This window comes from Protopterus annectens, chromosome 7.part0 (assembly GCF_019279795.1).
Source record: "Protopterus annectens isolate FY-2018-M chromosome 7.part0, PAN1.0, whole genome shotgun sequence".
NCBI lineage: Eukaryota > Metazoa > Chordata > Ceratodontiformes > Protopteridae > Protopterus > Protopterus annectens.
Genome location: NC_056739.1, coordinates 1,169,336,243 through 1,169,363,285, shown reverse-complemented (window position 1 = coordinate 1,169,363,285; position 27,043 = coordinate 1,169,336,243). Strand labels below are relative to the sequence as shown.

The 27,043-nt window shown below is 44.5% G+C and overlaps 1 protein-coding gene across 4 annotated transcripts in view; it reads right to left on the bottom strand.

Annotated features, from left to right (window-relative positions):
- Positions 1–27,043, bottom strand: part of UBL7 (ubiquitin like 7) — a 934,199-nt gene that overhangs the window by 148,301 nt on the left and 758,855 nt on the right. For all 4 annotated transcript variants that reach the window (XM_044077768.1, XM_044077769.1, XM_044077767.1 and 1 more), the window contains one exon: positions 5,858–5,995. In XM_044077768.1, the coding sequence (XP_043933703.1) occupies positions 5,858–5,995 (138 nt within the window). The remainder of the gene's footprint in view (positions 1–5,857; positions 5,996–27,043) is intronic.

The window sequence follows — 27,043 nt, the reverse complement described above, 5'->3', positions numbered from 1 at the left end:
TGAGGTTGAGAGATTGAAGGGAGTGGTGCAGCTGGCCCGACTAGTGGGACAAAAGATCTGGCACCGGGTCCAGATGCCAGGGCTGCTCCAACAGGTAATGATGGAGGAACGGAAACCATATCTGTCGAGGCCAGTAAGGGGCAATGACGATCATGGTAACTCTCAAGGCGATAGCTTTCTGAATTAATTGAGAGATCAGTGGAAAGGGGGGGAAAGCATACAGAAGTCCCTGGGGCCAATCGTGGACTACAGCGTCTCTGGTGGGATGGCCTGGTAACGGAAAGAGAGTGAAGAAGTCGTGACACTTGCTGTTTTGGGGAGTAGCAAAAAGATCGCAGCAAGGCCGGCCCCATCTTTGGAAGACTTCTTCCAGCACTGATTTTTTTAGAGACCACTCGTGAGGCATGAGAATGGCCCTGCTCAACTTGTCCGCAATCACGTTGGACTTCCCGGGAATGTGCGTTGTTATCAGAAAACGCTGAGAAGAAATCGCCCACTGCCAAAGTCTGAGTGCCTCTCGACATAAGGGGTAGGACTTGGTTCCGCCCTGCTTGTTGATGTACCACACTACGGACATGTTGTCCGTCTGAATTGCAATAGTCCCTGTGGGAAGAGAGTCCTGAAGGGCTTGCAACACTAAATGCACTGCTCTCATCTCTAAGACATTTATGTGCAAGTGGCACTCGAAAGGTTGCCACGTGCCCTGGACTGTCCTGCCCTGATAATGCCCCCCCACCCGATCAGGGTGGCGTCCGTTGTCACAGTGGCGATTGGGGGAGGGGGGGAGAATGAAGGGTCTGCCCTGGAGAACTTGAGGTGATGTGATCCACCAAGACAGGTGATTCTTGCATGATTGAGTTAGTAGAATGGTGTGAGACATCGGGAGCTGTTGGAAGGACCACTGAGTAAACAGCATCCACTGGAGGATCCGCATGTGAAAACGAGCTAAGGGGAGAAGAGTAATAGTAGCTGCCATGAGTCCTAATACCTTCAAGACTACCCTGGCTTTGACTCTGCTGCATTGAAGTAGAAGGTAAACTTGTTTGCGGATATCTAATACTCTTTGCTCTGTACGACTGGCGGAAAGATGGACTGTGTCTAAGGTGGCGCCTATAAAGGTAATAGATTGACAAGGCAGATTTTCCTAAATTTATTGAAATGCCTAGAGCTTGGCAAGTTTGGATGGTGAAGTCTCTGGATAGAAGCAGTTGATGTCTGGTGGTGGCAGTAAGGAGCCAGTCATCCAAATATGGAAACACCTGGAATACTTGATGTCTCAAGTGAGCCGCGACCACTGCCATGCATTTGGTAAACACTCGGGGGGCTGTAGTGAGACCAAAGGGCAGGGCTCTGAACTGGTAGTGACTGGCTCCCAGCCTGAAGCGGAGAAACCTCCTGGAGAGTCTGTGCATTTTGATATGGTAGTATGCATCCTGAAGGTCTATCGAGCACATCCAATTGTCCTGACCCAAGAAGGGTAGAATGGACTGTAGCGTGACCATCCGGAATTTTGTTTTTTTGATATAATTGTTTAACTTGCTGAGATCCAGTATTGGTCTCCAGTCCCCTGTTTTTTTTGGTACCAAAAAGAATTTGGAGTAGATTTCGGTTCCTTGCTGGTCTGCTGGGACTGGTTGGATAGCTCTTTTTGACAACAGCTTTGATATTTCTAATGCTGCTTGTTCCCTTAGACTGGGTGGAACGTCTGGAAGGGATCCTTTGGGTTGGGATGGGATGTGAATAAAGGGAATTTTGTAACCCTCAGATATGACTGACTGTGCCCATTTGTCTTGAGTGAGGGAAAGCCAGGCTTTTGGGTACAGTGATAATCTTCCCCTGACTGCCTCCGAAGGTGGACAGCCGGGCAGCTCCTCAGGGATGCTGAAAGGGTTTATCAGAGAAAGTTTCTCTGCTACCCTCGTTTTGCGGACCACCTCTGCCCCTAGGGCGGTGTCTATTGTTATTCCCCCCTCTGCCTCTAGAGGGGAATTGACCTTGTGAGAAAGATGAGACTCCCTGTGGTTTGCGGAACCACATTTTTCCTCCCCTCTACCTTTTGGATAAGGTCTAGAAGGGGTAGAAAAACAGACTCCCACGGCAGAGAGAGTCTTACCTTCGTGCTCGCACCTAGTCAATGTATCCTTCACCTGAGGTCCAAACAACGTTGAGCCATCAAAGGGGAAATTGGTGAAGGACGCCTTGAAAGGGTCCGCAAAACTGCAAAGCCGCATCCAGGCGTGACGTCGTAAAGCTACACCTGTGCCTGCGGCCCTACTCGCCCCATCAGCCGCATATGAGATAAGCCGCATGGTGGAGTTGACAATCAAATTCAGGGTTGCCAACTGGGAGTTCATTTTGTCTTGGAACCCCTCAGCTGTTGGATCCTGCATGGCCTCACCCATATCCTTGAGCAAATCTCTCTGGAGACGGGTGAAGTGACACAAGTAGTTCAGCGACCGCATTGAAAAGGTCGCTGATGAAAACATCTGCTTACCGTACCTGTCCATGGTCCTAGACTCCTTATTAGGAGGATGGACAGGTACCGAAGGATCGGCTAACTCCTTCTTAGTGGCTACGGCCACCACCATGGCATCAACAGAGACACCTTTAGATAGAAACTCTTTCTCTTTAGGGGCAGTAATAAATTTTGACAGCCTACTTGGGGTAGGTTCCACTGAATCAGGGGCCGTCCAAGCCTTCCTTGCCACCACTTCCATAAGAGGGTCAAAGGGAGGGAACACCCAGGAGGTGGAAGGGCGAGAGCCAAACGCCTCAAGGTAAACCAACTCGTCCTCTGAAGGGTTAAGGGCAGGCCAGTTCCCCCTCTGTTTCAGGATTTCAAGGATGTCAGCAAAAGAGACATCCTCAGAGGGGGACTGAGGGGAACCTTTAGATTCCTCCAAGTCGGTGTCAGAGGTGATAGACTCAGGGGAGTCAATGTGCTTCCTCTTGCACTGTCTCTTCCGAGGGGGTTCTCCTACCGGATCAGGAGAGGCCTCGGAAGAGGAGGATATTCCCAATGGGGAAACCTGAGGAGCTGGCTCTCTACGGTCTGTTACAAGGGGGTGGGTAGAAACCACCGCAAGCACTGAAGAGGGAGGAGCTGACGGAGCCGACTGTGGGGTAGACACTGGGTCTAGCACGCTCCACATGACCTCGAAGGTGCCCCCATCAGCCAAGGCCGGAGGTCCCAGCTCCGAGGAGACAAGGACCCCCCTGGCATTGACAGGGATGGCTCCGAGGCCGATGTCGGAGCCGAACTCACCAGCGCCGACACACAGAGGGAGAACGGGGTCGGACAAGGGTCCGATGACACTCGCCCCCTCGGAGTCGACGAGGGAAGCCCGGCGCCGAGATCCCTCCAAAGAGGAAATCGGAGCAGACAACGGAGCCGAAAGGGAAGGTATCGGCTCCGAAGCACCGACAGCCACGGCTCCGATGAGCCCAGGCTCCGAACTCAAAGGAGTCAGAGGAGGAACAGAATCAGGGATGGGAATAGCCGCTGACTGTTGAGTAGGGCTATGCAGCATTTGGGCCAGTGCCTCGGACTTGAGAAGTCTACTCACCACCCTTTGGAAGTCATGGTCGGACAGCCTGGAGGACCGAGAGGAATGAGACCTATGGCTCCGCTCCGACAGAAGAGGGGATCCCGGAGCTGAGTGGATGGAGCCGACGGAAGGGGACCTAGACCTCTTCTTTGAAGGTGGCTCCGATAGGCCTATCGGAGCCAACTGAGTCTTTACAACCTCGGCTCCGGCCGGAGTCGAGGTAACGGTATCAGACTTCGAAACATCAAGTCCAGCCGGAGTCGATGTTGAAGCGGCTTTAATGCTCCCAGGAGACAGCTCTGAAGCTGGAGCAGACGGCCTGGAAGTCTTAGAAGTCTTCCCCGACACAGACTGGGTCGGGGGGCCTTCAGGCTTTAACAAGCCTCGAAGTATGAGCTTGTTTTTTGCATTCCTGCAGGACTCTAGGGCTGAATGCATGGCAAACAGCACATGAGTCCTGCAGGTGCAAAGGTCCCAAGCAATAGACATAAGAAGTGTGACCGTCTGTCAGAGACATTTTCTGACAGCACGAATCACACTTCTTGAAGCCTGAGACCTTGGAGTCTTTAGACATCCTGAAAGGCTGTATGAAAAAAACACAAACACAACACACAGACACACCCTTTAACCAAATATAAATCCAGTCACACTGAAGGACAGGGGAAAAAAAAGGGAGTGGACCAAAGGCCTAAAAGTTAAAAAGGGGATAAAAAGGGAATTCAAACAGAAGGGGGACCCGATTTAAACTAAAGGGATACTCTGTATAAAAACTAAACTAAATAGAAAAGATAGGGGTAGAATTTGAAGTTTTTTAAAGAAGAAAACTCACTAACCTGCCAGAGCCGGTAGAAGAAAGCACCTCGTCAGCTAAGCGGCAAACGAGATCTGAGTAGTTACCGCCTAGCTTTGTGGGATATAGGGGAGCCTCGAGCCAGTGGAATAAGCTCTTGAGCTTTAGTATTGGCAGAGTCGGAGCCGAGGGTCGGCTCCGAACCCATCCAGCAAGAATGAAGGCAAAATTGACAACTTAACATCTGTAGTTTATAAGCATGGCAGAAATAAGGAAGAAAGAGGCTTGGGGAAAAGTAATAGAAATTCTTTAGAGAGAATGACAAAGGTTAAAGTACTGCAAAACTATTGGAATTTCACAAAGCAAGAAAAAGAGGAGCAACTGCAGAATGCTAAAGTGACAATAAGGAGTATCTGAATCATATGCATGAGATTAGAAAGATTGTTGTTACATAACTACTTCTGATAACTGCTCCAGAGTACAAAAACATTTAGCATAACAATGTAGGCAAAAGAAAGTGGAAAGGGTTGTCACTCAACGTATGGAGTATATAACAAGAAAACTAACCAGAGATCCTATAGAAGTACTGGAGATACTTTGGAAATTTTATGAAAAATTTGTAAAGTAAAGGAATGCAGAAAATATAAAAATCCAAAACTAGAATTATTTATGGAAGACTTAATTATGCCAAGCTTAGAGGAAGAAGCAGCTCAGCAATTAATAACAAAGACAGGAAGAGATGAGATAAAAATAGTGATGTATTATCAATCAATAGGGAAGTCTCCAGAAACAGACAGTATTCCTGAGGACATCTGAAAGCTGAGAGGGAAAAAAGTGGTAAAAATCTGTAAGATTTTGTTTACGGATATTTTAAAAGGAGGGACAGTGTCAGCATCTTAGAATAAAGCTGTGGTGTCTATATTACCCAAAGTGGGTAAAACTCTTTCATACCATCTTCACATAGACCCATTTCATATTTAAACTATGATTATAAAGCGGTTATACTAGCTAATGACAAGAATTATGCCAAAATTGATAGATATGGATCAATGTGGATTTGTGGAGGGGAGAGGAAATTCGGCAACATTAACAGAACAAAGATGATCCACTGTGAAGCAGAGTGTAAGAAAATAATGCAAAATGTTACGATGGCGTGCTGCTTTTCTATTAACGAATGACTGCATACCTATCCCAATGTTTAAAATGGGAATACATAATAAATGTCTTAAAAAACAGTACTGATACTCAGGAATATGTGGAAAAGGAATAAAGTGATTTGAGGGAAGAGGATAAGAAGACTGTTAGTTGTGAGGTAGGAAGGGAAAGACAAATTGTCTGGTCCATAACTGCTATGTCTATACTTATATGCTGTATTATGGTCTAATCTTGTGACAAAATTCTAGTTCCAAGTATAGACAAAAACAAATTCTACACTGCGTGGACCTACCTGTACAAGAGTCTGCTAAGCCTTTTGGAAGTGGTAAATACAAAACCTGATTAATAAACAAATTCCAATTACCTGCAGCCCTGGCATGCTGGATGCTTGCAATGCCTGTTGTAACGCCTGACTGAATATATCATTGGTGATGGGTGTACTTGACTGAATGCTGGAGGAAACTCCTGAACCCAAGACTGGGGAGGTTCCAGAAGAAGTGCCCTGCAAAAAACAGCTCAGTATTAGACTTTGACCCAATGTCTGAAGAAAAACAAAACAATCAAAGATCAAACAGGAAAACATTTCAGACAATAAAAGTTTAGCAACTCATAAATATACAGGTCTGAAATTAGGTATTTTCTAAAGTGATTTAGACCACTTCTAGCCAGAAAGTACAGTTGCATAAAATTTTACCATGATGGTAGATGTCCTTCTCTTCCCAGTTGCAGTATTCATAGCAATCAGGATCCCCTGCCAAGGGTGTCTGATGCCTAGCCAGTATACTTGGGTCGCTTTAAGGTACACTGTACATCATATGTATGAGGCTCGCATAGGATAGGGCACAAAGGTGACATCCAGCTGTACCATCCACAGAACTGAGAGCCCCAGTAGGAATGACAGTCCAAGGAGCAGATGGGTAAAGTACAGTTGTGTACACTTACCATAAATGTAGATGTTCAAGTGTATTCACTGTTGCAGTCACTACATTTGGGTAATCTGCTGGCAGGTTGCCCTCAGTCAGTCTGATTAACAAAGTCTTGGATCCTGCATCTGTTGCTGTCCCTTCTTCCATGACGTCAGGTCGTCAGGGGTATGAAACATGCAGCCGACGCCATTACATCAGTTTTTCTTGCCCCAGATGTCAGGTGCCCCCCAAATGGGGAGCAAAATATATATACATATGTACATAATTTAGAACACAAAAAATATACCTCCAAATAAAAGCAAATACACCAAAAAGGCTTTTAAGCATAGTAAAAGAAAGCAGAGGTATAGTAAGAGAAAAACAGGGGGCTGGAGGGTGGGTAACCAGGACTGTAACAGTGAATACACTCGAACATCTACATTTATGGTAACTGTACTATGTTCTTCATGTTTCACTGTTGCAGCCATTACATTTGGGTAGATTCCCAAAGCTATGGTTGGGAGGATGGATTTATACAGAATTAGGAGCAGCTATAAGGCCCTGCAGGACAGCAGTGGCAAAGCCAGCTCTGGATTTAGAGAAGAGAGGTAAATGGCAATGTTTGGTGAACGTATGAACTGAGCTCCAGGTAGCAGCTTCTAGAAGGTCTCTAGTAGGAACCCCTCTGAGAAAGGCTGCAGAAGTAGATGCAGCCCTGGTGGAATGAGATCTGATCCCCTTGGGGATAGGTTTACCATGGTGCATATAGCAGAAACAAATACAATGGCTTATCCATTTGGAAATAGTCTGCTTTGAAATAGCCTTTCCCTCTGCCCCTGCAGCAAATGCCACTAATAGGTGTTCAGATTTTCTTACAGATTTTGTCCTGTTTAAGTAGAATCTAAGTTGTCTATGTACATCCAATGAATGCAGAATCCGCTCACCCTTGTTCTGTGGATTGGGAAAGAAAGTTGGCAGATGAATGGTCTGATTAAGAGCCACATTGGATACCACCGTAGGCATGAAAGATGGACTGGTCCTGCGAGCCACCCTGTCCGGATGAAAAATAATGAAAGGCTCCATTGCCATAAGAGCCTGTAATTCTGAAATCCTTCTAGCTGAAGTGACTGCTAAAAGGAAAGCTGTTTTCCAGGAGAGAAATTTTAAGTCTGCAGTAGCAGCTGGCTCAGAAGGAGGTAGAGTGAGTTTTTCCAAAACAAAATTGAGGTCCCATGCAGGAGTTGGTGCTCTCCTGGGAGGTCTTACATTTTTGGCCCCTCTGAGGTACTGCTTTAGCAGAGGATGAGAAAAGAGGGGAGGCTCTGTGTTGTAATGAGCTGAAATGGCAGAGGCATGGATTTTTATGGAAGAAAAAGGCCCTTGTGAAACATCTCAGTTAAATATTGCAGAATCTGAGGAATATTGGGCATTGCTGTGCTTATTCCTTGTGCTTGGTTCCAGGCACAGAATCTTTTCCATTTGTCAGCATAAGATTTTCTAGTACTGGGCCTTCTAGTCTCCAAAATGACATCCATCACAGGTTTGCTGAGAGATGCAACTGGTGAAATTAGTTGATTAGCCATGCTGCAAGATTCAGAGTTTGGCGCTGAGTGTGCAGAATTTGATAGTTCTGCTGAGACAGTAGGTAAGGTGTCTGAGGCAGGTACCACGGAGGAAGGTGCGACATATTGCGTAGGAGCGGGTACCAGTGCTGGCGAGGCCAGTCTGGAGCAATCAGAATAATTTTTTGTTTTTTCCTGTCTGACTTTTAGTAAGACCTTGGAGAGCAGAGGCAGAGGAGGAAAGGCATAGACTGATAGGTTTTTCCAGCTGAAGGATAGAGCATCCACTTTCCAAGCTTTTTTGTGATGAATTCTTGTGCAGAATTTGTCCAACTGATAGTTTTGGGGTAAGGCAAAAAGATCTATGTCTGGGCTCCCCCATTTGCGTGTCAACATGATGAAGATTTGTGGATCCAGTTTCCATTCATGTGGGTCCATAAGATTTCTGCTTAGTTTGTCTGCCAGAGTATTTTGCTTTCCTGGCAGGAAGCTTGTAGATGTATTTGATAAGTCAAGGCCGTGTTCCACAATGCCATAGCTAGTCTGCAAAGGGGGTAGGAATGAGTACCCCCCTGCTTGTTTATGTACCACATGACTGTGGTGTTGTCTGTCTGTCAGTAGTTGTCCTGGACGAAGATAGTCATTGAAGGCTGTCAGAGCATTTTGTACAGCTAGCATCTCTTTCTGGTTGATATGTAGGTGCATTTGATTTGGGCTCCATTGGCCCTGAATGCATCTCCCTGCCAGATGCCCCCCCCCCCCCAAGCATAATCTGATGCGTCTGTAGTCAGGGTTTGGGCAGCAGGGGGTGGAATGAAAGACAGTCCCTTGTTTTGGTGGCAGGCCTCTGCCCACCATAGGAACTCTAGCTGCAGGCAAGGAATGATAGGAATCATTGTTTCCAGGCTGTGACAGTGTTGACTCCATAAGCTTTTTCGGTACCATTGAAGTTTCCTCATATGCAGTCTTGCATATGGAATTATTAGAATGCAGGAGGCCATGAACCCCAAGGCTGCAGAATTTGTCTTGCAGATAGCTGGGTTTTTGTGGCCACCTGTTTGAAGTAAATCATCAATTGAATTTGTTTTTCTGGCGTAAGGTAAGTCATCTGGGCAGTTGTATTCAAGCTTGCACCCAGGAATGTAATTATTTGAGAGGGTACCAGTTGTGATTTTTCATTTATGGTGTACCCTCGACAAGTTAGAAGTCTTTTTACAAACGCCAGATGTTTTAGAAGAGTGTCCTTGTTTTCTGCCTGAATTAGACAATCGTCCAGGTATGGATACATTTGAATATTTCTTTGCCTGCAAAATGCAATTACTGGAGCCAGGCACTTTGTGAAGATCCTGGGTGCAGTAGATAAGCCAAAGGGCAGTGCAGAGAACTGGTAATGCAAATAGCCCACTTTGAAGTGGAGGTATCTTCTGCAAGATTCCCTGATTGGGAGATGCAGGTAAGCCTCTTTTAAGTCTAGAGTTACCAACCAGGCATCCTTGCCTAGCATAGGTAGTAACTGTTGCAGAGTCAGCATCTTGAATTTTGGAACGTCTAGAAATGTATTTAGAAAGGATAAGTCCAGAATTGGACGCCATGATTTGTCTTTCTAGGTACCAGGAAAAGTCTTGAATAAAAACCTTGTCCTTTTTCCTTTTCTGGTACTGGTTGAATAGCCCCCATATTCATGAGGGACATAACTTGTTTCTGGGCCTCTGCCCACTGATTTGGAGGCAGATCTGGCCATCTGTTTGGGATTGGCAATGTGTGGAAATGAAATCTGTATCCCTGGGATACTATATTTAAAACCCACTTGTCCTGGGTAATCAGTTGCCAGTTTCGTGCATGAAGTGCCAGTTTTCCCCCCAATGGGGCGGCCAAAAGATAAGTGCTTGGTGATTGCAGTGGAAAGTCATTGAGACTGTTTACCATAGCAAGGTGCCTTACTTCCAGATTTCGAGGTGGAGGCACCCCACTGCTTTGTTCTACAAGTTCCTTGTGACTGAAACCTGGAGCCTTTGGAATGTCTGGGTTTGACCTGAGCGGCTCTGGTGGGTACTGGAAAGGACCAGTTCTTAGTAGGCTAGTGCCTACTGAACCTTGGTGGCTGCACTTGTAGGAAATCTTTTACAGTTTGCATAGATTTAGCTTTATCTTCCATCTTTTTCAAAACTTCTTCTGCCTTATTACCAAATAGACTGTCCTGTTGTAAAGGAGTGTCCAACAATTTTGCTCCTTGAGCCAAGCATGCCTTCTTATCACAGATCCAGTTACAGCAGCCCTGCAAGAGGCCTCCAAGGAATCAAAACCTCAATGCAAAGTATGTTTTCCAACTTGTTCAGCTGAATGCAATAAATCCTGCAACTCTACTTTCCACACAGTCAGAAATCAACATCATTTTCTGTTTAAGTAAGCCCATGACATGCTGTTGATATTTAAGCATATGAAATTGACAGTTTCCTGATTGCCAAGGTTGCAGACGTATAAACCTTCTTACCCCATCTATCCAGCGCCCTGGAATCTCTATCAGAAGGGGTCCCTTGTGACCCTGAGAAATGGTTTCAGGGTCAGCAGTAGGGTTTTTAAAGAGGAATTTGTGGTAGTCAAGAACCCTGTAATATCTGTCTGGCTTACTAGGAGCTGGAGGCAGGGAATCAGGAGCCATACTGGATTCTGAGAAAACATCAACAATGTCTAAAACAGGAGGTATAGCCAAAGGCCTATGCTGAGGAAGAAGAAGGAAATCCCTAAGTGTCTTTTTAGATTCTGAGAAATCCTGACTCTCCCAGTGAAAGTGTTCCCTTACGGTATGCAAAGTTTCTCCAAAAGAAAAATCCTCTGGAGGAGAAGCAGAAGGGATGGAATCTTCTGCATCAGAGTCCTCATAAGTGGGAATAGATAATTCCTGATCAGAAGAAATAGAAGCCTGATCTGAAGATTCATAGTCAGTGCCTTGCCTAGGCCTCTTAGCAGGAGGGGGATGGGTACCCCTGATCAAGGTAATTAAATCCTCAGCCATTTTGATCACTTGTTTATTAGGCATTGGGGCCTGTATACGTGGCCCAAGCATTGGTTTTTTAGACATAGGAGTAGATTTTGGCCTTAGTTTTGAAGATGGCGTCGGTTTAATATACAAATCTTTAGGCCTGAAAATACTCTCAGAAGCCGGTGCCTGCTCAGCGCTCTGGACCCATCCAACGTAGAGACATCCGCGGCTTCACTACGTAAAGTATCTCGTGGCATACCGGACTCCGAATGGGTCTCAGTAGAGGCCTGCAAATCAAAAGTAGCAGGTATCAGGGACTGCGAAAGCACCTCACTTTTTTTGGTTTTGGACCTCGACGATCTGTCTCTGTCTTTTTCTTTGTGTTTTTAGGTATTCTGGTAGTCTGATTGCTAACCAACGACATTTCTGGATAGTTAAATCTTGAGCCAAAATATTTAGAAGCAAAAATATACCAACGTTTAATAGTGCGTTGATTAAATTTAGCACAAAACTGACAGCAAGGCACGTTGTGGTCAGGGCCTAGGCAAGGAATACAGTACAAATGAAAATCCTTATGAGGTATTTGCTTCCCACAAGTAATACAAGTATTAACTTTTACTGACATTGGTAAGGAGCAAGAAAAAGTTTCCCCAATGGGTTACTAAGCTTTTAGTTGAAGACTACGGTTCCAAAACTTGAAAATGAAAATTTCAGGAGTCGGCCGACCGGCCCTTGTAAACTGCTTCTGCTTCGGGCACCGCATGGCAAGAAAGACTGATGTAATGGCGCTGGCTGCCTGTATTATACCCCTGACGACCTGATGTCATGGAAGAAGGGACAGCAACTGACGCAGGACTCAAGACTTTGTTAATCAGGCCGACTGAGGGCAAACTGCCAGCAGATTACCCAAATGTATTGACTGCAACAGTGAAACACGAAGAACATCCAAGTACACCCAGAAGAGAAATGGACCAGGGGAGGAGGGAATGAATACTACAACTGCGAAAAGAGACATCTACTGTTATGGTAAGATTTTACACAACTGTACCATGTCCTTCCTTTTCACTGCTGCAGTACTCATTACAATGGGGAGAGTGACAAAGCTCAGGAAGAAGACAAGGAGGAGGAAGGACCAGTCGAGCTCTCTAAGTAGACATGAAAGATGGCCCTAGCAAAACCAGCTCTAGAAATTCCATCCAACTTGTAGTGTTTGGTAAAAGTATGCACAGAAGTCCAGGTAGCTAAGTCAAGAATACAGTTAGTATCCAAACCCTTGAAAAAAGCATGAGAGGAAGCTACAACTCTAGTAGAATTAGCCTTAGTAGGAAAAGGAAAGCTCTTCCCATGAAAGGAATAACAAAAAGAAACGGCTTTAGAAATCCAAGAAGAAATAGTTTGAGTGAACACAGCCAATCCTAAGGACCTAAGATGAAAGGAAACAAACAGTTGATCAGTCTTAGTCTTAGCCAAATAAAATCTGAGTTGTCTACGCACATCAGACGTGTGCAAGACCTTCCAACTGGCAGAATGTGGAGAAGAGAAAAAAGAAGGCAAATGAAGAGAATGATTAAGGGACAACTCAATAACCACCTTGGGCATAAAAGAAAGATTAGTATGAAGGGACACCTTGTCCTTATGAAACAAAAAAGGACAAGCCGTAACAACTTAAAGCTCATACACTCATCTGGCAGAAGTAAGGGCTAACAAAAGTACAGTCTTCCAAGAGCAATGCTGCAAGGAAGCTGAAGCTGCAGGCTCAAAAGGAGCCAGAGTCAATTTTTGGAAACAAATTAAGATCCCAGGAAGGAAGAGCAGGCTTCCTGGGAGGCCTAATATGAAGGACACCTTTAAGAAAGTACAGTTGTATACACTTACCATAAAATTAGATGTTCAAATGTATTCACTGTTGCAGTCATCACATTTGGGTTATCCCTGCCAGGGTAGCTCTCGGCCAGCCCAAATACCAGTGACTTAGTATTTCTGCGTCAGTTGCTGTCACTTGAGAACTGACGTCAGGTCGTCAGTAATATAAAGTAAGGCAGCTGACACCATTACATCCGTTTTTCTTGCCCTAACCTGTCAAGAGCCCCCAAAACAGGAGGCCAGATTCTGGTGGAATAACCCCACCAGTGGAAAATAAATACCAGTACATCCTTTGTAAGGAAAGGAAAACAACAAGTTAGAATGATAACAAAAGGAGAAAGAGAAGAAAGGGGGAAGGAGGGAGGGAAACCAGGACTGCAACAGTGAATACACACGAACATCTACATTTATGGTAAGTGTACACAACTGTACTATGTTCTTTGCGTTTCACTGCTGCAGTTATCACATTTGGGTTGATTCCCAAAGCTGAGGAAATGGGTGGAGAAAGTGAAGGAAACTGGGGGCTGGCTAGGATGCCCTGCAAGACTACAGAGGTAAACCCTGCCTGGATTTGGAGAAGAGAGGCAGGAGGTAATGCTTGGTAAAAGTGTGAACAGATGTCCAGGTGGCAGCCTCCAGGATGTCCCTGGTGGGGACTCCTCTGAGGAAAGCTGCAGAGGATGATGCTGCTCTGGTGGAGTGTGTCCTGAACCCCTTGGGGGGGGGGGGCTTTCCATGCTGTTTGTAGTAGAAATGGATGCAATGTGCTATCCATTTGGAAATGGTTTGTTTGGAGATGGCTTTGCCTTCTTCCCCTGTGGCAAAGCTAACCAGCAATTGATCAGACTTTCTGAAGGATTTAGTCCTGTCTAGATAGAATATGAGCTGTCTGTGTGCATCTAGAGAGTGAATAATCCTTTCCCCCGTGTTCTGGGGATTAGGAAAAAATGTGGGCAAATTAATGGATTGGTTGAGAGCCACACTAGACACCACCTTGGGCATGAAGGATGGGTTAGTTCTCATGGATACCCTGTCTGCGTGGAAGATGATGAAGGGTTCCACAGCCATGAGCGCTTGCAGCTTAGAGACTCTTCTGGCTGAAGTGATGGCCAGAAGGAATGCAGTTTTCCAGGAGAGAAATTTTACCTCTGCAGAAGCAGCTGGTTCGAAAGGGGAAAGGGTTAGCATTTCCAATACAAAGTTAAGGTCAAGGCTGGTGCCCTTCTGGGTGGCCTCAAGCTGCTAGCCCCTCTTAGGAACTGTTTGATGAAAAGGGGCTGCTCAGTGGGAAAATTAGCAGAAAGAGCTGAGGCATGAATTTTTACAGAGGAAAAAGAGAGGCCACTGTGTAGTAGGTCAGCTAAGTAATCTAGGATGGGAGGGAGGGCTGTGCCATATTGGCTCCCTTAGCCTGGATCCAGGTGCAGGACCTTTTCCATTTATCAGCATAAGACATTCTGGTTCTAGGACGTCTGGCCTCACGGATAACATCCAGAACCTGTTTACTGAGGTTGGCAGATTGGTTCGGGGTTAGGGAATAAGCCAAGCTGCCAAATTGAGTGTCTGCAATTGGGGATGCATGATTTCCCCTTCCCTCTGAGTCTGGACGTTTGGGATCGAAGGATGATGCCATGGATTTAGCGTGGACAGGCTTCTCAGCAAGGGGTACCAGTGCTGCCGGGGCCAGTCTGGAGCTATAAGAATGGTCCTTGGTTTTTCCTCCCTTACTTTGAGCAGTACCCTAGGTATGTGAGTTAGGGGAGGAAAGGCAGAGACCGACAGATTGAACCAGGGGAAGAACAGGGCATCCACTTTCCAAGCCATAGAGTGATGCTCCCTGGTGCAGAATTTGCTGATCTGATGGCTGGTGTGGGAGGCAAAGATGTTGACAGTCAGGATTCCCTATTTCTCAGTTATTAGGGTGAAGGTACTTCTGTTGAGTTGCCACTTGTGTGGGTGCAGAAGATTTCTGCTTAATTGGTCTGCCAGAGAGTTGAGACAGCCTGGTAGGAATTGTGCTAACAGGTGTAGCTGCATGGCAGAGGCTTGTGTGCTAAAGGGTCATGGCCAGCCTGCATAGAGGGTAGGAGTGAGTCCCTACCTGCTTGTTAATGTACCACATTACAGTGGTGTTGTCTGTTTTTGATCAGGAGAGCCTCTACATAGAGAAGGGGTTTGAAAGTTATCAAGGCATGCTGCACAGCCGTCATTTCTTTTTGACTGATGTGCAGAGGGATTTGCTGTGGGCTCCATTGGCCTTGTATGCATCTGCCAGCCAGGTGCGCATCTCAAGCATATTCTGATGCATCTGTGGTGAGGGTCTGGGAGGCGGGGGGGTGGGGTGGGGAGGAAGGCATTCCTTTGTTGTGGGAGCATGCTGTTGCCCACCAAAGAAAATCTCTTCTGAGGCAAGGAATTATAGGTAGAAGAGTTTCCAGGTCTTGAGAGTGTTGACACCAAAGGCTCTTTAGGTACCACTGAAGTTTCCTCACATGCAGTGGCATACTGAATGAGTAGTATGCAAGGTGCCATGAACGCCAGGGCTTGCAGAGTCTTCCTTGCAGATAGCTGGGGCCTGGTGGCTAGTTGAAAGAAGTAGGATGTCTGGAAAATTTGCTTCTCTGGAGTAAAGTATGCCACCTGGGATGCTGTGTCCAGACTTGCTCCCAGGAAGATTATCCTTTGGGTGGGCACCTGTTTGGATTTTGTTTCATTGATCATGTACCCTAGGGAGGTTAGTAGGGTCTTTACAAATGCCAGGTGCTTGAGCAGCTTTTTCTGTCTGTCTGCCTGAATAAGGCAGTTGTCTAGGTATGGGAAAATCTGAATATTTCTTTGTCTGTAAAAGGCAATGGCCAGAGTCAGACATTTTGTGAAAACTCTGTGAGCAGTAGATAAGCCAAAGGGAGAACTGAAAGTGTTGAGATCCTGCCCTGAAGCGGAGATATTTCCTGCATGATTCCCTGATAGGAATGTGGAGGAAAGCCTCTTTTAGATCCAGGGTGGCTAGCCAAGCATCCTTGGAGAGCATGGATAACAGTTAGTTTTGAATTTTGGGATCACCAGGAAGGTGTTTAAAATGAATAGATTGAGGATGGGGTGCCAGGTGCCCTCTTTTCTGGGCACCAGAAAAAGTCGGGAGTAGAAACCTTGGCCTATCTGTTCTGCAGGAACGTGCTCTACTGCCCTCATAGAGGGCAGGGAAAGGATTTGCTTTTGAGCCTCTGCCCACTGATTTGGTGTGGAAGGAAAATTTGTATCCCTGAGACACAATGTTCAGAACCCAGTTGGTCCTTGGTAATGGTGGCCCAGGTGCTTGAGTGAAAGGAGAGTTTTCCTCCTAGGGGTAAGTGACGGTGGGCAGAGGGAGGGGTGGAGGAGGTGAGTCATTGTGAGTTCTTACCATAAGGGGGTGGCTTAGACCTGGTTTAGAAGTGGAGGTAGTCCACTGCTTAGATCTCTGATTTCCCTGGGGCTGCTGTTTGGGGGGGGGGGGGGTCTGCTTCCACGGGGCCTAGGCTGGGCCAGTTTACTGGGAGCAGGAAAGGACCAGTGTTTGGAGGCACAATGCCTGCTGAACCTAGGTGGCTGGACCTGCAAAAAATCCTTAACTGTTTGCATAGATTTTGCTTTTTCTTCCATCTTTTTTCAGACCTCTTCTGCCTTAGTGTCAAATAAGTTATCTTTGTGCAAGGGGGCATCCGACAATTTAGATGTGACATGGTATGGCAGGGGCTGTTCCTTAAGCCATGCATGCCTTCTAATGACAGATCCAGTGACTGCTGCCCTGCAAGAAGCTTCTAGAGCATCAAAACCACAGTGCAAGGTGCGTTTAGTTGCTTGACTTGCAGAATGCATTAACTCTTGTAAATCTTTAGATTCTGCCCAAGCAAGAAAGGAAGACATTTTTTGTTTAAGGAGTTCCAAGGTATGTTGCTGAAATTTCAGCATATGGAACTGACAGTTTAGTGCCCTGATAGCAAGAGTAGCTGAGGTGTATACTTTTTTTTACCCCATCTGTTCAATGCTCGAGAATCCCTGTCTGAGGGGGTGGGATTCTTAGCAGAGGTTGCTTTAACCACTTTTGGCCCTTGAGAAATTACCTCAGGGTCAGCTGTAGGCTTTTTAAAAATATATTTGTGAGAGTCAGGGACTCTATAGTACCCATCTGGTTTTCTCGGAGCAGAAGGAAGGGCATCAGGAGTCAAGCTGGATTCGAGGAAAACATCTTCCACAACATCCAGGACTGGGGGGATGGCCAAGGGTCTGTGTTATGGAAGATCTAGGAATTCCCTGAGTCTCTTTTTAGACTGAGGGTAGTCCTGATTCTCTCAATGGAAATGCTTCCTTAAAGTATGCAGGGTTTCCCTAAGGAAAAATACTCTGGGGGAGAGGCTGAGGGAATGGAATCCTCTGCATCAGAATCCTCATAAGTGGAGAGGGGTTGCATGTCTTCATATTCAGATGCATCAGTTTCATCTGACTCTTATTCAGACAAAACTACAGGGGACAGACCTCTTTTCCTTTTGGAGGGGGTAGCTTGGCTTCCCCTGATCAGCATGATAAGGTCTTCTGCCATTTTAAGCATCTGAGACTGAGGCAAGGTAGCAGGTGCCTGAGAGTGGGTCGGTTTCTTGGGTGTCGTTCGTACCCTGTGCCTAAGAAACTTGGTAGTTTTAGAAAGAACAGTAGTTGCGAAAGAAGATGTCTGTTCGTGTTGAGATTCGGTAGTGCAAAGGACTTCCTCAGAAGCCGGTGCCTGCTCACGGCCTCCGGACCCATCCAAGGTAGAGACGACTGCAGGATCCTTAGTCGGAGTGTTTTGAGGCATACCTGACTCCGAAAAGGTCTCGGTAGCGGCCTGCAAATCAACAGAAGCAGGCATCAGGGGCTGAGACAGCACCTCACTGAGTACCAGAGAACTGACGACTAGCTTAACGGAAGTGTCGGTAGGTTTGAACCTGTGCGGTCTGTCTCTGTCTTTATCTTTATGTTCTTTTGGAAAATCTGCTGTTGGATGGCTTGCTGAAGCCATATCGGAATTCGAGGACTGTAAGCAAAAATATCTGGCTACAATAAGGGCCCGACGATGGATAGTTTTGGCATTGAACAAAACACAGAAGTGACGAGGGACATCGTGGTCTGGGCCTAAAGAAGTGAAGCAGAAAGAGTGGAGGTCTCAGTGTGGTATTTGCTTTCCACAGGCAAGACAATTATAAACATTTTCTGACATCGGTTAGTGCAATAAAAAAGGATCCCCAAAAGGATCCCCAATGGGGTACTTAGCTTTAAAAGACTTCAATTTCAATTCGGTAGACGAAAACTTGGGTAGCGGCCGACCGGCACTCGTGTGAACTGCTTCGGTTTCGGGCTTCACAGCAAGCAAGACTGATGTAATGGTGTCAGCTGCCTTACTTTATACTACTGACGGCCTGACGTCAGTCCTCAAGCGACAGCAACCGACGCAGAAATACTAAGTCTCTGGTATTCGGGCTGGTTGAGGGCTACCCTGGCAGGGATAACCCAAATGTGATGACTGCTATAGTGAAACATGAAGAACAAATTATTTAGCATCAAATCTAGAAGCTAAAAGAGGAGATAAAGGCAGACAAGCAGAGATAGCTGATAAGTGGGCGTTAACAAAAGAATAAGCCAACCCAACATTGAGCAGTTCACACAGATAACACAGAACCAAAGGAACGCCCACAGAAAGTGGATCCAGATTATGAGAAAGACACTGAAATCCTCTTCCATTTGGACAAGTAGGATTTCACAGTATTGGGTTTCTGGGCCTCCTGCAGGACTCTAAACACCTCCTCTGAAAAAAGGTGTCTATGTGGAATCAAAATCCTATCACCCACAGTGGCAGCTGAAGAGTGGACAGGTGGGGATGGATGAGAGATCGCTTGTCTTGTGCGAGTAGGTCAAACCTGTGAAGTAACTTGAGATAACTGCCCTTGGTTAAATATAGAAGAAGGTACCAATGCTGTTTCAGCTAAAAGGGAATCACCAACAAGATTTTAGGAACATCCTGTTGCATTTTGAACAGGATTTTTGGAATGAGAGGAAGGGGAATGAAGGCATAAAGAAAAATTTCCTTCCAAGAAAATGATAGGGTGCCCACCTTCTAAACTGGAGGACCTGGGACTCTGGCATAAAATAGATGAAGTTGTCTGTTCAGAGGGGAGGCAAAAAAGATCTATTTGAGGAATACCCCACTGGTGGACAATGTCCAGAAACACATCTCTGTGAAGCATCCATTCATGAAATTGAATTATGGACCTGCTCAGAGAGTCTGCCACAATGTTTTGACCTGAGGGAATGCAAACTGCCTGAAGAGTCATTTGATACAGGATAACAAGTTCCCAGACTAGGAGTACAAATCGGCAAAGAAGATAAGACCTTGTACCTCTGTTTGTTTACATACCACATCACTGTGGTATTGTCTGTAAACACCTTAAGAGGTCCTGGGGGGGACAGAGGATGAAAAAAACCCGAAGAGCCAGCAGAAGAGCTCTCATCTCTTTGACACTGATGTGCTCTTTCTGTTGATGAGGCAACCAGACTCCCTGCACCTTTAGGGAACAAAATGCTGCTTCCCATCCAATGTCTGAAGTGTCTGTGAACAGCTCCTATGAGGGAAGAGGTGGATGAAAAGGGAGCCCTAGACTGAGAGTTAACTGCTGAATCCACTACTGAAGTTCCTTCTTGAAACATGGTAGCAGAACTAAAAAGTAGAAGGAATGAGCATGCTGAAGCCAGACTGACTTCAGAAACCAGTGAAAGTTCTCATGTGGAGTTTGGCAAGAGGGAGCATAGGAATGGAGGAGGCCATGAACCTCAGACCTCTCAGGAATTGTGGTCGTTACTGAAGCCAAAGGAAGGAGGGACTGAAAAAAGGAAATGAGAGTTAGGACCTTGGGAGGAGACTGCTAGTATAGGCACAGTCTGGATCCTGCATCCCAGAAAGACATGATCCCGAGAAGGAATCAGAAAAGAGTTTTTGAAATTTATAGTGAACCCCAGGCTCTGCTGAAGGGAAATGGCAAAATGGAGATTTTGCAAATAAGGCCTCTGGAGAGGATGCCTGAAATAGGAGGTCGCCAAAGTAGGGAATGACTTGGATCCCCCTTAGCTTGCAAAAAGCAATCAAAGGAGCAAAGCATTTGATGAATACCACTTGCGGCAGTAGAAAGGCCAAAGGGAAAAACAGAGAACTGAAAATGCCAGGAAGCAACAGAGAAGTGTAAAAACTTCCTGAAAAAGGGATGAATTGAGATATGAAGATAAGCATCCTTGAGGTCCAGAGACACCATGTAAGCCTGAGGAAGCAAAAGAGGGAACACAAGTCTGTAGGGACAACATCTAAAGAGGGGACCTTCAGAAATGTGTTCAGATGAGAGGTCTAGAATTGGTCTCCAAGTACCCTTTTTCCTAAAAACTAGAAACATTCTGGAGTAAAAACCCCTCCCCCTTTGGGAAACTAAAACTTCTTAATAGTTCCCAGAGTCAAGAGATCCCGAAACACTCCTGGAAGGAAAGACAGCTGTTCCTGAGGGGGCAGTGGAATTCCCATAAAAGGGGGAAGAGATTTCCGGACCATGAAAATACCTTTGTGGATAATGAACAGAACACAGGATTCCTGAGTAATCTTTAACCAAACATGAAGAGAGAGAAAGAGAAAGAAATGTGGCTGGAAAGAATAGGATAGCCAGACAGCACTTGATTTACCAGGAAAAGGAGACTTCTGGGGCACACAAGATTGAGCAGCTTTAGCAGGAGGCGCCCCACTTCCCATCTTTCTTACCCTTGGGGGGAAGGTGAGATTGCCTATGAACAAAGGCTGGCTCACTGGGGTAATTTCTCTGAAACTTATGTACAGGAGAAACAAAATCATGTTTAAGTTCCTGTAACGCCTTGCCCTTTTCCTAAAGAGACTTAAAGCAGCAACACCTTTGCCAAACAAGTGTTTATTACCCAAAGAAGCATCCATCGACTTGGCCTTATCATCATCAGGCAATAGTTGAAGCCAAAGCCAAGAATATTTCCTTATCAGAGACCCAAAAGCAGCATCATAACTACACTTAATGGAATGACAAGTCACCTGGGAAGAAGCCCCTAACAGGGAAAGAGCAGAAGTTTTCTCCTTCAGAGTCTGGGAGATCAGAAATTACCCGACAGGCCTGGGTAAGAAGGGTCATATGGGTCTGATAACTGACAGAACTAAAATCTAAGGTAGCAGAGGTATAAAACATTTTACCTAACCTTTCCATGGTCCTGCTATCTTTATCAGAAGGCAGTAACTTAGGAAAAGGTAGAAATTGAGATGGCTTGTCAGACGCCACAGACACCACTCGGGGGTCAGCAGAAGAGTATTTGTATAGAAATTTACAGTCCTTAGGCACACTATAAAACCTATCAGGTTTCTTGGGGGCAGGGGGCTGGGAATCAGAGGCCTCAGAAACATTAGAAAAGGCATCCAACAAAGCAGCCAAAACAGAAGGGACAGCAGAAGGTCCGAAAGAATCCATTTGCAGGAGCTCATAATACCTTTTCTGTGCTTCAGAACCCTGAGCGCAATCCCATCTAAAAAAATTCCATCATTCTAGAGATCGTGTCCCTGTTAGAGAAAAATGCATCTCTCATGATTATTCTACACAAAATGCATATTAACTTACAATTTCTTTACAAATATGTTTAATGAATTATTTAATATTTGTTCATGTTAAAAATATGTAGTATAGATGCACAGTTATGCAAACCATAAATACTTATTATAGTTCTGAGTGTTTCACAACTGCATTCTAATATCAAGGTATTAACAGATGACTGAATGTAAAAAGTAAGTAGTGCTGAAGGGGTTAAGAATGTTATGAAACCTGGTTTCTGAAAGCAAGAAAAAACACACTGTATGTAAGCTCTGACCTTCCCAGGCTGGGATGGGTAGTTAACAAGGAATGTTGGGGAGTTAGAAAGTACTGGTACTAAAACGTACAAGGTCAGGAAACAAGACACAGATGGCCTGTGTTTTTCTAAAACATTACTGGTACTAAAAACATGACTGTTCACGTGCATTAAGCGAGAAGCACGATGGTCTGCAGAAATCCTATTTGACCATGTCAGTATTCTGCATGCATGATACTGATAAGAAATTAAATAAAGAGTGTGTATTTTTGCTGCTTGGTGAGACTGATTTTAAATTGCGTAGATAGTCTCCCAGCACTGACGTATGTGGATTTAAATAAAAAGAAACTGTTTTGCACTTCCTGAAGAGTTATTCTTGGCTCAAGACTAAAGGTAATTAATGTTATTTATGTGTATTTTAAACTGCAGTTTTAACACCCCTAAAAGAAATGTCCTCAAAGGGAGTGTCAAGACTAGTAGATTCCTATTCCTCACACCCACAGTCTAAATGTGAGAGAATATGAAAGGAGTAGGCAAGGGATTTCCTCATCTGAATTCACCTCCTCCTCAGAGGAATCCTGTTCTCTTGGTAGGGGAGTACAGGACCAAGGGAGGCTGGAACAGAAACTCCCTGAGGTGGATTTAAAGCCATCAAACCACAAAACAACCCCTGAATGAAATTCTGACATTCACTCTGTGGATCTTTAGGAGTTGAAGAAATACCTTTGGATTTCATTTTTATTTAGTTTTCTTTTTCTTCAAGGGGACATCCGTCTTATAAAACTTAGAAGACTCTGACCCTGGATGGCATTTAATAACTGTAGTTGGGATAACTTCTCTGTCCAAAATTTGAGGAACACCCCTAGGCCCCTCAGAAATAATCAGCCATGGTTCCCCCCCGAACATCCAATTTGGATGTCTGCAAGGCTTCCAAGGACATGCCTAAGGTCGGATTGCTGACAGCTTCTAAAACGGTCACTGCAGAAAAATCCAACGATGGAGCTGGGCGATTCTCGGGGATTTCATTTGCCTCGGGAGAGATGTCCAGTGGAGGATACACAGCAGAAAAATCTGGCCTCAATTTCTTGGCTGCTTTCTTCACGGATGGCTGCCCTTCAGACCAGGAATTTCCTTCCATTGCATCGTTAGCCAAGAAGTTAAGATGACGATTCTCCATTTACAAAGCCAAAGAAGAAAGCCTACTATGGTGGGTCTTAGGAACAAAGGTCTGATAGATTGAACAGGACAGATATGGTCAAGGGAAGCACCAAGGCAAAACAAGCACTGCTCAATATGGTCTTTATGGGGAATCTATCTCTCACACTGGGATTTACTGTTCTTCGATAAAATGAAACCCCACATGCAACAAAAAAATAAAAAGAAAAGATAAGATACAACGAACGCTAACGGGGCACTTATCTGCGATGGCTTGGTGAACCAGCAATGGAACAGGTGTTCGGACCGATGAATAAGAGATGGTGTTCAGACTGGTGGGAAAGAAGATGGTACGTCCGGACGTCACCTTTATGCCCAATGAAATGTGAAAAGCATATATGTGACTTACAGCATATCTTGAAGCAACCTAAGGCTTTGGTTTACTGACTGTGTGTTGGGCTGCCCTTGGCAGGGGATCCCTATTGTTGCAAATACTCAACAGTGATATCTAAGGACATCATTAGTATCCATCAATTAAACAAGGCCTCTCCTATCACAGAGTTATTTTTCCAAGTGCTTTTTGTCACTGTGCCTGATGAACATCAGGTCTTCTCCCCTTAATACCAGACCAATTAGATTCCCTCTCCTGGGTATTCCTCATTAAGGGAGAAAGCCTGCTGGGAAAGGCATCAATGCAGACAACCTTAGCATTGGTTTGTATCTTTGCTGGATTCATAGCAATGATGGAGTATTCAGTATGGTCTTAGCTCCTCCCCCAATTGACAGAAATGGGCCCCACATCACAACAGGAGCCACTATTTCCTCCCATGTTCTTGGCTCAGTGGTCAAATGCCCTCCCCTGGGCCATTCTTTGTCACCAGCCCTCCCCCTGTGAGACACTGGTATTAAACAGATCCAATCAGCCCTCTCCCCCAAGGATAGGTTCACACTTCATCCTCACACCTGCTCCAGCAGCCACCTGAGCTGCTAAATGAGCTTGAGTCATTTGGGGCACATTCCCAACTTTATAATTCTATACCACCAGAGCTACAATCTAGCTAGACATTTTTCCCTACTTCATCCATCCATCCATAACGCCCTTTTTCCATTTTTGCACATGAGGTCAGGGTGTCACTTCAACAGTGACAATCATTTAAAACCAAGGTTTACACTGCCGGGTGGCTAACCCTACCAAGGTAGAAGTTCCGCACCACACACTCAGACGCAGTCACACATATAACCAATTTAGAGTGTCCAGTCCATCTACTGCATATCTTTGAAATTTAAGAGGAAACCGAAGCACCTGGAGGAAACCCACGTGAACAGAGGGAGGACATGCAGACTCCACATAGAAGGCATCCCAGTTGAGAATAAAAATGGGGAACCTCTTGATGTGAGGGAACAATGCTATTCGCTGTACCACTGTGTCGCCCCCACTTAATGACCACGAACAATGATAGCATACATGCACACACATCCTTTCTTATTCACTGAGCAGCTTACAAGCATGAAAGTTCCTTCCCCTCATCATGTTGTTTAAATGAGAAGCTGCTTGGACACAGTGCAAAATGTACAGCCTATCTCTGCTATGTTATCCTGATTTAACAATTTGTAGTACTTTAAATATGAAACAAAGGCTCTCTGGAAGGACAAACCACGATCCTTAAATTGCCAGAACTTTAATACAGCCATGTACAAAAGCGTATAAAACAACAAAAATACACAAACGCCTAAAGTATCACCACATTTTCATCTTGTCAAAACTTCATCACATGCAAGCATACCATTCTCCACAAACCACTTTATATAGCAAAACCACCAATTATTCAGATAATCAATTAAACCATTAAAACATGTAAAAATTAACTTCTTAAATGTGCTGTACTTTCACTTACTAGTCAGACTTACTACATACCCTTCACTGCTGCTAGTCTGCTATGACAACTTTCATCAAAGCACAGAAAAAGCCTTCTGTTTTTCAGAGGTAAGAGCAACTGCAAAAACATTTATCTGGTAGTGTTTTACATATATATATATATATATATATATATATATACACACACACACACACACACACACACACACACACACACACACACACACACACAATATGTATATATGTATATATCAAATGGCTTTGCAGGGTAGGGTGAAGATAGCAATAAAGTGACAACTGTTTTAATAAAGGACACCTTTACCAGCATTTACGAAAACACAACAATTTTAAGCTAATAATCTTGCTAGCATTTAAACCCTACCTTTGTAACAACATGGCCTTTAAATGACACCATTTCATAATCAACTGCTAAGGCAACTGCCAAGTTAAATCACATTCAAGGATGTAAATACATACAGACTAGGTTCAGAAAAATAAAATAGTTACAGTGCTAATTGGCTGCGATGATGCACCATCCTTAATCGAGAAAACAATTTGCACACAAGAACAACAAAATAAAAAATATGTACTTACTGTAATGCTACATATTTATTACCCATATTCACCGACTTCCATCTTCTAAGACTAGCTGATATAGACACCAGTCAGTTCAGACTTTCCCCAACTACTATAATGCTCTGCACCTTCCTCTCTTTCCAGATTGAGGATGCCTCCAAACAAGAAGCATGGCCACACCACAATAATGGCATTACCATGCAGACTACAATTGACTAAACGCACCTTCAGATGTTCTTCCAAAAATCCCTCCAGGTCTCCCTTCAACCAGGAATGGGGTAATGTGGGAGGGAATGTTGAAGTGCATGGATGTAGATCATGAATATCTACTGCTATGACAAATACAAACTTTTTTTATCTTGCATGATCAAGCCTTCTAGGAAAGTTTCCCACTCCTCCTCTTCCCTGGTACTGTAACAGAACAGTTTATAATATTGTACCTGGAGGCAGACCCAGACCTGAAATTCACATCCAACTTACAGTGCTCAGTATAAATATTCATAGAAGCCCATGTCACAAGAACAGAAATGTCATCTACTTCTCAGCAATTTTTAAAAACACTGGGGAAGATTCCACCAATTTAACAGATATTTTTTGTGTGTTGTACAAAAAAATATACACTCAGAAAGCCACCTACACGAGGTGACTTTATAAACATTTCAAACCATTTTTTAACTGTGACAAAGTGGACAGTCTTTCTTTACTAATGTTTTGTCCAAATAAAAAATGTAACTGATGAACATCATAGTGACATTAATTAAATGGTTTAAATTTGTTTCTGGGGATATTTTAGGCAAAAAAATAGTTAGCATGCAGTAATATACTGAAACTTAGAAGACAGTACCTACAGTTCTAAAGATCCTGCTGAAGAAATGGGTGCCAAAAAGAAAGCTTTCTGTGTAAAAATAAATACATGATTCTGCCCTTGAAGCTGACTCAAAGGTAAATAAAATTAATTTCTCCAGCATGAAATTAAAATCCCATGGAATAAATGATTCCCTAAGCAGGAGTCTTAGCAAAACAGCACCTCTCAAAAGGTTTTACAAACCTTTGGAGAAGCTAATGCGTGATTTTTCTCCTGGTTAAAATACGATACTGCTATTGTGTACTTAGATAAGTAACTGGCCTTTACCAAGATGTTTGAAATGTGCTCTAGCACTGCTGAAACTGGACAGAAGAAGGGATTTAGTCCCCGAGAAGTTGCTCATAGGCAGAACTCTGTCCATTTACTTCAACATGCTACTGCATTTGAAGGATTCTGTTCAAAAGTTAGGATTTAGCTCACCTTAAGAGAATAAGCAAGTTCTTTAGCCATAAATGAAACTATAAAAATCATGCAGCTAAGGAACTGTACATACAGGGGATATAACAAGTTTACACACCCCTGTTAAAATGCCAGGTTTTTGTGATATAAAAAAAATGAGACCACAATAAATCATTTCAAAACTTTTCCCACCTTTAATGTGACGTACAACCTGTACAATTCAATTGAAAAACAAACAATTCTGTTAGGGGAAAATATAAAAAATGTAAAATAAGCTGGTTGCATAAGTGTGCACACCCTTAAAGAAATACTTTGTTGGGCCTTTGTGAAGTACATGTTCCCTGGACTGTCCTGTTTAGGTAATGTGCCCCCCCATGGACACATTTTTGGTCACTGTGGCTTTCGGGTGTGGTCTGACAAATGGCATTCCCACTGAAAGACTTTGTAGGCCTGTCCATCACAGCA